This window comes from Hibiscus syriacus, unplaced genomic scaffold (genome assembly GCF_006381635.1).
Source record: "Hibiscus syriacus cultivar Baekdansim isolate YM2019G1 unplaced genomic scaffold, ASM638163v2 tig00111356_pilon, whole genome shotgun sequence".
Classification (NCBI taxonomy): Eukaryota; Viridiplantae; Streptophyta; class Magnoliopsida; order Malvales; family Malvaceae; genus Hibiscus; species Hibiscus syriacus.
Window position 1 is genome coordinate 1,598,222 of NW_024063068.1, and position 9,797 is coordinate 1,608,018.

The 9,797-nt window shown below is 33.1% G+C and overlaps 1 protein-coding gene and 1 non-coding gene across 2 annotated transcripts; one reads left to right on the plus strand and one right to left on the minus strand.

The window, feature by feature from the left end:
• Positions 1 to 759: 759 nt before the first annotated feature.
• Positions 760 to 870, plus strand: LOC120159324. The gene has a single exon (XR_005519342.1). It is a non-coding gene; the product is annotated as a small nucleolar RNA R71 (small nucleolar RNA).
• Positions 871 to 4,392: 3,522 nt separating this feature from the next.
• On the minus strand, positions 4,393 to 9,453 carry LOC120159275 (proteasome subunit alpha type-6-like). The gene is made up of 7 exons (XM_039169907.1): positions 9,427 to 9,453; positions 9,014 to 9,071; positions 8,763 to 8,845; positions 8,206 to 8,301; positions 7,829 to 7,937; positions 7,492 to 7,625; positions 4,393 to 4,810 (listed from the first exon to the last, which is right to left on the minus strand). The coding sequence occupies exons 2-5, from the start codon at positions 9,030 to 9,032 to the stop codon at positions 7,845 to 7,847; spliced, it is 291 nt and encodes a 96-aa protein (XP_039025838.1). The 5' UTR covers positions 9,033 to 9,071; positions 9,427 to 9,453; the 3' UTR covers positions 4,393 to 4,810; positions 7,492 to 7,625; positions 7,829 to 7,844.
• Between the last annotated feature and the right edge of the window lie 344 nt (positions 9,454 to 9,797).

Consider the following 9,797-nt stretch of genomic DNA (forward strand, 5'->3'; position numbering starts at 1 on the left):
ATGGCAATTTGGCCAACCTGACCCTCCAAGGCCCTCAAAGATGAGTTGTGGCTTTGAAGCAAAGTTCCTTGACTGTGTAATAAGGCTCTTTGGTTTTTTATGGATGTAGCATGGTCTTGCAACATGGTCTTCATGGTTGCTATAAAAACTTGAATTGTGGCCTCCAAAGAGCTTGTGTTGGATGAAGATGGTACTTTCTTGTTATAATTATGTTATGGTATATTCGTTTGAAAACCTTGGGAGTCATTGAAATTTTGCTGCCTAGCAGACTGACTAGCATTGCTGGTTTCTTGATTTCCCCAAGAGAAATTTGGATGATGACCCTATCCAAGATTGTAGGTTTTATAATAGGGGTTATTATTGCCTCAATTATAATTCCCTACATAGTTGATGTACTCCTAATTTGTCGGACATTCACTCTCATGGTGACTGCCATGGCATAATAGACATGCTGAGTTAGCTGCCTTGACTTCTTTCACCTCACTTGGTCATTGCAAATTCTTTGACATATTGGTGATGTAGAAAGTTAGGCGGACACAGAATCCTTATTATCCAATTCGAATGTCCAAGGAGCTTTTCGTCCATCTCCAATCCTTGAAGATGTAAACTGATAATCATTTTTGATAATCCTATACATGATGTCATATGCCTCTGTAGGTGATTTATCGAGCAATGTCCTATTTTTCAAGGCATCGAACATCATCCTCGTGTGGGCATTGACTCTAATTATAAAACATAACTACTTGAGTCCAGTCTTGAAAACCATGATTAGAACATTTACTCAACAAACTCTTGTAGCAATCTCAACATTCATACATTGATTCGTCATCAGATTGACGAAAAAAAAAAAGAAATGTCATTCCTAAGTTGGGTGTTCATGTTCGGCGGATTATACCACAGCAAAAAGGTTTTGCACATATGAGTTCAAGATTCCATCCAGCCAGTTGGAACACCACTCAACCATGTCCTTGCTCGATCACGAAAAGAATATGGAAATAACTTTAACTTCAATACATTTTCGTGCTCTCCTTGTTGTCGGAAAGAATCACACACCTCCAAAAAGTTACGAATATGATGTCTGGCATCTTTATAAGGTATGCCCCTAAACTGCCCTACAAAATTTAGCATATTAAACATAACTGGTTTGAGCTCAAAATGGGCTGCCTTAATTTCAGGTGCCACAATTCTAGGATTTAAGTCATCTAAGTTATGATTTAAGTAATAGTACGAGGCCTAGCTGCATTCCCAGCATTCGTAATTGCCTTGACATTCAGATTTTCCTCTTGATCAATTCCTTCATTTCCAAGTTGATACATGTTTGCTTGAGCACATTGACCACGTCTCTTTTGCCTAAAAAGCCTCTCAATCTCAGGTTCAATTAGTTCTAATAACTCGTCGGAATGTCTTTTGGTCATACACCAAGAAAAACCTGAAAAAGAAAAGGAAATAACAAGTAAAATTATATAAAAAATGAAAAAGTAAAATAAAAATGATATGACAAAACTAATTAACTTCCAGTTGCTAATCCCCTGCAACGGCGCCAAAAACTTGTGTTTTGTGAGTGCCAAAATATTATACGCAGATGATGTGCAAGAACACACAATCGCAATAAGTAATAAAGTGATGAGTGAGTATCATCTCCACATGGACTGGTGGAAATTCTGAATTTGTCCAATTTATCAAAGTATAGAAATGATATATACACTGATGATTCTTTAACAATGGAAAAGTGAGTGAATGAAATGATAAGGAGGGAGTGTGATTGAGTGAATAATGTCGAGGCAAAAGAGCATTTTATAATGAAGAATATGATGAAAATGCCAAGGCAATATAAAATGGTAAAAATAGAAAATAAATGATTAGCTTGATAATCTCACATGGGAAACTACTTCGGAAATGAATGTTGGGGAGACACTTAAGGAGATGAAAACTTATCTTTCTACCTGATCTAGTCTTCTAATGTTTTACTTGTTCGACGGAGTTTGCTAAAAGTGTTCTCGTTATCTCTAGTCATAAGAACCTAACATAATACAATGCCACAGTATCTCTCCTCAGTCTCAACTATGGTAGTTTACACTATTGATGATACACTACCCCTCTTAGTCGCTGAAATCCTAGATTAGTCTCTCTCAAGTACAAAGGGATTAGGCTATAGTGATTAATTATATCCCATTGTTTATGTTAATCCTTCCTAAGTTTCTCTCGAACACTTAAGAATTAGTGACTAGATTTCTCTCGAACATCTAGTCTTCATCTAAGAAATGGACACTCTCATGCCTCCCACAATCTTAGAAGATGAAGTGCACATAAACAAAACAAGTAAAAACAAAATATAAACATTCACCAACCATTAAAAAAAGTTTCAAGCATCCATCAAATGAACCCCACCAAATATAGCTTAGTTTATGGTGGGGTTCAAACAAACCATGGAGTATACCCAATCGCTCATTAGATCTTACAACCCAAATAAAGTTTCAAGCTTTAACAATGAAGTAAAGGTTGGAGAAGAAAGCACTAGGTGTGCACGGTTGACACTTCCCTCAAACCACCATGAACGACTATAGCGTGAGCTCCTCTCGGATGCTACGCCACTCCCTCAAGCTTCACCAATGGAGGAATACCAATACAAATGGAAAAAGAGGAACGGTAATGGAGGTAGAGAAAATGGAGAAGATGATGATGGATTCTTCCTCTCTCTTGTGTGGTGTCCTTTAATAATAAAAATATCTAAGGGTATTATTGGGAATTTTGCATTCAAAAATACTCATCATACCCCCTAAGTCATTCATTGTACGTGAAGTCTATCTCCACGGGTGGTAATAGACCCCTCCAGGCGGTTATTAGAAACAGACACGTGCTTTGACAGTTGTCCTCTTGTGAAAATATCTTTTTTTCCTCTTCTTCACCAAAAATGCCAAGGCATTGCAGTCTGCTTCAGCAACATGTGATGTCGTTGCATTATTCTCAGCTTGCCCTATGCTCCTTGTTTCTTGCACATCACTAGCAACCACACATTTCCCATCATATAGCACCTTAACAAAGTAAAATAGAACAACCACAAAAAATGCAACTATATGCAACTAAATGAATTTAAAATGTCCTATATGAACCATTAAACAAACAATAACTTGAAAAGGCCTTAAAAGTAATATTTTTACGATGTTATCACATGTTGACCAAATAACACATGGATCTCATTCAAAAAGTCGTTGCAAGTTTGTTGTTGTTCTGGTCTTCTTGTCCAAGACTTGGTCGTGTGGATTAGAAGTGTTAGTTCATCTTCCTTTGATGTGAGTCTTGTGGTGCATGTATCATATAATTAATATAATTATATGATAATATTTGAAATGAAAATAAAATTTAAATGAATATATGGTCATTCTATAATTTATGAAAATATATTTATAAATATTATATAAATATATTAAAATTTTATTAAGTTAAATTAATTAATAATAAAAAAAAAACGTTCGTTATGAGAATAACATAATTTAAATACAATAATTGTATATGTATGAAAATATAATAGTTTATCTAAACTTATAAAATTTAAAATTTATTGATCATAGAAAATATACAATGATACTAAAACAATAATTTAATACTGCAATAGTTCAAATATAGTGGATTAATTTTATAATGTTTTATAGATAATTAAACGTGATTTACTATTTAACACTAGTAACAATTTATAATATACGAATGCACATTATCAATAGCAACCTATTTATTATATTTTTTTATTAAGTTAAGGTGATTACAAAGTAGTATCTATTCTAAATACACTCGACCATTTGACAATGAACGCTCAATCATCTTATTGCAGTCGTTGGTGCTCGTAACACTTTAAACATAAAATAGAAAAAATATATAAAAATTATAAAATTATAAAATATTTGTTGAATAAAAATATTAAAATTAAAAATATTTTTAAAGTTATAAAAATATATATATTATAAATTATTATAAAAATTTATTTATAAAATATTAAAAAATTTAAGTACTTTCATAAAAACAAAATCTTCAATTATCTTTTGTTAGCATGAAACTAGTATTATTCATTAAACATATTTTCATTAGAATCAACTTTGTATTAGAATAACAACAAAATTCAAATTCTATAAATTTGTACATTAAATATTAATGAGCACACCAAAATTTTGATCAACTTTCAATTTTTTACTTATATATATATATTAATCTTGAAATAAAAATATGTAATTAGATGCGGACAAAATTCAAATAAAATTAAAAATATATTTTTAAAAAATTTAAAATAATTAAATCAAATCATTTAATTTTTGAATAAAATTAATAAAGCTCATCCATAATAGAACCCTATTAGAGAATAAGAACTGGTGTGCAGTTACTGTGGTTGGTGTGTATCTGAAAGCTTGTGAAGTTTGTTAGAGCTATTATCAAATCTGTTAAGCTTGCCAGCTAGGAGACAATTATACCAGCTAGGCCAGTAGTCAGTTATAGTTTTACCTATATAAGTTTGTCATTGTATTGTTGAAAATAAGAGAATGAGAATATACTTTTGTTATACTTGTTGTGAGTTTCTTAAGATCGCCAAATATCTTGGAGCTTGCTTGGCTGCATTCTGAGGGGTGTGCTCCGGCTGCTGCGTTTGCTCTTTTGTGTGGTGCTTCGTTCGTGGCTTCTTCCAACAGTGTCAGGATGTTTACCAATAAGAAGGTAAAAGTGGTTCTTGACGAGATGAACCTCCTTTTATGGAAACAGCAAGCTCTTCTTACTGTAAGGAGTAATCGCCTCGAACAATTGCTTACCGGTGCGATGCAGTCCCTACCTGAGATGGTTGCTGATGAGAATGTGTTGAAAATATTTTGATGTTTCGATATAACAAATTAAGTATAAATGAATTTTAAGATTTTACAATCTTTTTCAAAGTATATTCGATTCAATTATTCGTATATCAAAATATTACTCTAAGTTTTTCAAAGATCAATTTCAATCCTTACTAAAGTGTAAAATTATGTTTTAAATGTAAAATATTTTTGAAACAATTTTACAAAGTATTTCGAACCAAAAATCGAGCCAAAAATCAATTTTATGAAGGGATGCACTTATCGATGCATCGATGCACACCCATTTCGAATGCATTGTGTACCGATGCACAAACCATGCATCGATGCACTCCTAGCTCTTTTGAAACATCGAATGTAATTAATGTATCGATGCACCCCTAGTGTACCGATGCACTAAGTCTTATAACGGTCGAAATATTTGAATTTTACACAGTGTACCGATGCACCTTGACCATGCATCGATGCACCTTGACCATGCATCGATGCACACACGCTCCCAACTATTTTATTAATTGATAATTACATAATAACGGCTCTATTGACTTTACCAATGATCCCCAACGTTTAGAAGTGATCCAAGAAATATTTAAACAAATTTAGGAGCCATTGATCAAAAACAATTAAGAAGAATTGAGAGAGAATCAAAGAGAAAGCATCAAACCTCAAGTTTGAGTATTTTCAAGCCTATTTCATTCAATATTCATTTTTGCTTTCAAGAACACTTATTGTGCTCAATTGTATTATTCTTGAGTGTTCTTTCATTGTTCTAGAATTGTGCAAACATTTTGCCTTGTGAGGTTTTTCTGTAAGTTTGTGAAATTTGTATTGTTCTCTTTGGTAGAAAGTGTTCTCTTTGGGAGAGAGTGTTCTCAAGAATTTGAGGTATAATTCTTGAGGGATTTGTAATGTTACTCTTTGTCCTCAAAAGAAAGAAAAATTAGTAAATTTGTGGAAAATCTTTAGTGTGGATAGCTAAGGTAGTGGACGTAGACTTTGGTTAAGAAAGTTGAACCACTCTAAATCGATGTGCAATTATTTTCAATTTTCTGCAAAAGCTTCCACCAAAACTTTTATTGCCAATTCACCCCCTCTTGGCTATTTAGTTGATCGATTAACTCAACAGAATGGAGCCTTTATTTCCAATGAGGCGTATGAGGATTTTGTTGCTCAATATAGTGTTTTGGCCTCTTAGCTATTGTCTACCATTAGTGCTCACTTGTTGCCTCAATTTGTTGGTGCTGAAACAGCTGTAACTGTTTGGAATACAATACTTCAGTTCTTTGCTAATAGATCTACAACTTCTGTTATGAACTTGCACTATAAGTTACAGTCTCTTAAGTAAGGCGATGATAGCATGCATGTGTTTCTTACTATAAGTTACAATATCATGATATTGTGTTTTTGTAGGCGATAACCTTGTGTCTTGGAACTCTAAGAAACAAAATTTATTTCAAGATCCACCATGGAGGCAGAGTATCGTAGTGTGGCGGATGCAACAGCTGAGGTAACTTAGGTCAGCACACTACTTTCAAATATGGGGCTTACACAGCAGTGTGTACCAGTCGTTTCGTGCGATAATAGTTGTGTTGTTTCCATGAGTAGCAATCCAGTGTACCATGCAAAGGCTAAGCAAGTTGATTTGGATGTGTATTTTATGAGAGAAAAAGTTGTTGCTAAACAGGTGCTTGTCAATTATGTTCCAGTTAGTCATCAGGTTGCAGATGGGTTTACTAAGCCATTGTCCAAATCTTCATTTGAGCAATTTTGATCCAAAATGCAGGTTTTCTCATTGGTCAATGAGAAGGAAAAGAATATGGAGAATTTTATAGAATAAAAATTGGTGTGCAGTTACTGTGGTTGGTGTGTAGCTAAAAGCTTGTGAAGTTTGTTAGAATTGTTATCAAAACTGTTAAGCTTGCCAGCTAGGAGATGGTTAAGCTAGCTAGGCTATTAGTCGGTTATAGTTTTACATATATAAGCTTGTCATTGTATTGTTGAAAATAAGAGAATGAGATATACTTTTGTTATACTACTTGTGAGTTTCATAACAAACCCAAGTGAAATCAAATCGGCTCCAACGACCATAGCCTATGGTTCGTTACGAACCCATGGGTTTACGGTGCCGGGATGCGGGCTAAACGACTAGCAGTGTTTAAAAATATTTAATTTTTATTCTATTCGTCAAATTAAAATTATTGAATATTTTAAAGAAAAATATCCGAATTTATGGGTCTGATACTCAGCCCACTATTTTTCGTGAGTTTCGGATTGGGTCTGTGTGACAAAATTTTCCTTAACTACATACCCATCTACATGATTCTCATTGTTATTTTATTGGTGCTTTAAATTATATTTTTCATTTCTAGCTCCAAATTATCACTCTAACATTTTATATCTTTGCTTTTCCAAATTGATTCACCTTAATTTTTAAATTATTTCTTTCAACCTTAAAATATTCTAAACTGAATTATGTTTTTATAAATTTATTTTATTTTTATATTTCTATATTTTATTTTTAAATTATGTAATTTAAATTTTTAAATTTTATGTTTAAATAATGTAAACTTTAAAATTTTATACATTTTGTGATTTTTTTAAAAATATAAATTAAAGAAATAAGATAAATATTAACTGCGTACATGCGACTTAAAAATGTTGATACCTGGGTTTTATGAGTACCCGTCTATTATGGGCCATGACACGGGCCGAGTTCTTTAAGATCCAAAAGTTCCATGTAGCCACACAGCCAGAGTTCTTTTACATCCAAATGTTACGAGTACCCCGCATTTCGAGAACCTGCGCAGCCCGAGTTATTTCAGCTCCAAAAGAAAATGAGTATAACATGACAACTTCAAACTAGATTAATAATGAAAAATATAAAGTTTGGAGCTACTGACATTATCTGAACTTGCTCTATCAAACTCATTTGATGTTGTAGAAAAATGAATCAGAGTCTAGTTTCAAGTGAAAATAAGAACAGCATGATTTGGAGCTCTAACCTTCTCCCAATCTTCACTAATAGCGCTCACTAATAGCAGTCAAATGTTCATCGATTTCTTCAGTTGACAATGCTCTGAAAACTGGATAATCAGCTTTCACTAATCCAACCTGTCAAAGATCGAACAAGTAATATCAACTCACAATTATAAGATAACAGGTACTTAAATCGCTAAATGGCTCAGTTGACTTGTAACTCAATCTCATTAGCCTTGAAATCCTCTTGAAGAACATATTGCAGAGCAGAAATCGCAGTCTGTGAAAAGCAATAGGAAATTATAAACAAATTTGATAACTTTTGGCCCGTGTTAATCATGTAGTCTTTGGCAATATTCTTTACCACACGTAACAAAAATACAGGCTAATAGACTATATTTACCTGAACTGTTTCCTCGTAAGTAAAAGCAGGGTCATTCTTCATTTTCTTTTCCAAGAAATTAATTGCCTCTTGTTCTTTCAATCCAGCACTGGTTGCCTGAAGGAAACATTAGCAAAATTTCATTCGAGTGAACCAAAAAGAGTATCCTAAAATTGGTCAAAAAGAATTTTGGATCTGTTCTATTTCACCAACCACTTCACGGAACAAACATGCTACTTCAATGCTTTTATCGACAGAAAAAGAAAAGTATAGTTAATATAACTGAAATACAGTTATGTGGGAAGGAGCAAAGAGTTATGTAACTCGAAATTATTGGACAATTCCCATTCTCACAACTCCTTGCTAAGCCTCCTTTGCATAAGCACATAGTAAACAAAATGGAATAGCAAATATATTTATACGCTGGCAACGTAAATAGTAACATAGTCAAAGAGATATATTAGAGAAAAACAATAACAAGTCATAATCAAAACAAAACATGACTTCCAGAGCCAAGTATTTAGAACCAGAGAAAGAATCCAAACTCAACGAGCAATAAAAATTCATTTGAAAACTACCTTGTGACCATAAAAATGGCCAGCTGGATCGCACTTGTAGAGTTGGGGTCCCTTGTCTTCATCAATGCCCAAAACCATAGCAACTTCACAAAAAACCAACATATTAAGGGAAGCATAGATAATGTTAGGGAAAATTACTTAGAACATACATTAGCACATATTTGCACGCATGTGTTAACAAACTAAAAAATTCTAAGTCTCGTATAAACAAAATTTATATTTGTAACATTTAGAAAAACCCATATACTTACCAATTCCAAGAGGTCTCATATAAGCATGTTGAGTATAAACCTGTATTTGTCTGCAATCCTATTTCAATTAAAAGCAATTCAAACTAAATTAGTTATGGGTAATTGACAAGGACAGGAGTCCTAAAAACATCAAAGAAAACTCAACGATGAATTCAAAAGAATAAATTTAATTAGGTGGATTTTTCATTTTTTATGAATGAACTAGTGAAGTAGAGAGAACATGCCCCGTCTCGATATTAAGAAGAGCAGTAAAGAACAAGGTCATAAAATGTTTCAAACATAATGACTAGTGTCTTTAAGTCTCTAAACTTGTTCAAACATTAACTAGATTGAGCTCGATAGATACAACATTCATGATTCACCAATGGGAAACACTAAGATCAAAAAGTTCCATTAAATAAGATACAACATACCTTTTGGACAAAACATCCACAGGCATCTCATATCCATATCTGAACCAAAACTCAGCTGCTTCATTCCTTGCTTCTTGGACCATGGTTCTAGCATCAGCTGAAAAGTATCATATGAACCTTATCAAACCATTACTCCCAATGAAATTTCGAAGGTAAGTTAAGCCAGCCATAAAGTTTCTTGTTTATCATTTTCAGTTCTCTTTCAGGATTTTCTTGTGCATTTCTTGTTTTCAAGCTAAAGCAATTCTGTCAAAGGCCCTAGGTTCTTAAACCCTTATATTGCCTCAGGCACATATATATATAAAGCTTAAGATGTGATAAACTCTTTAAAGTGGAGTATAATTTTGTCTACAAAGCATGCAATATTTTTA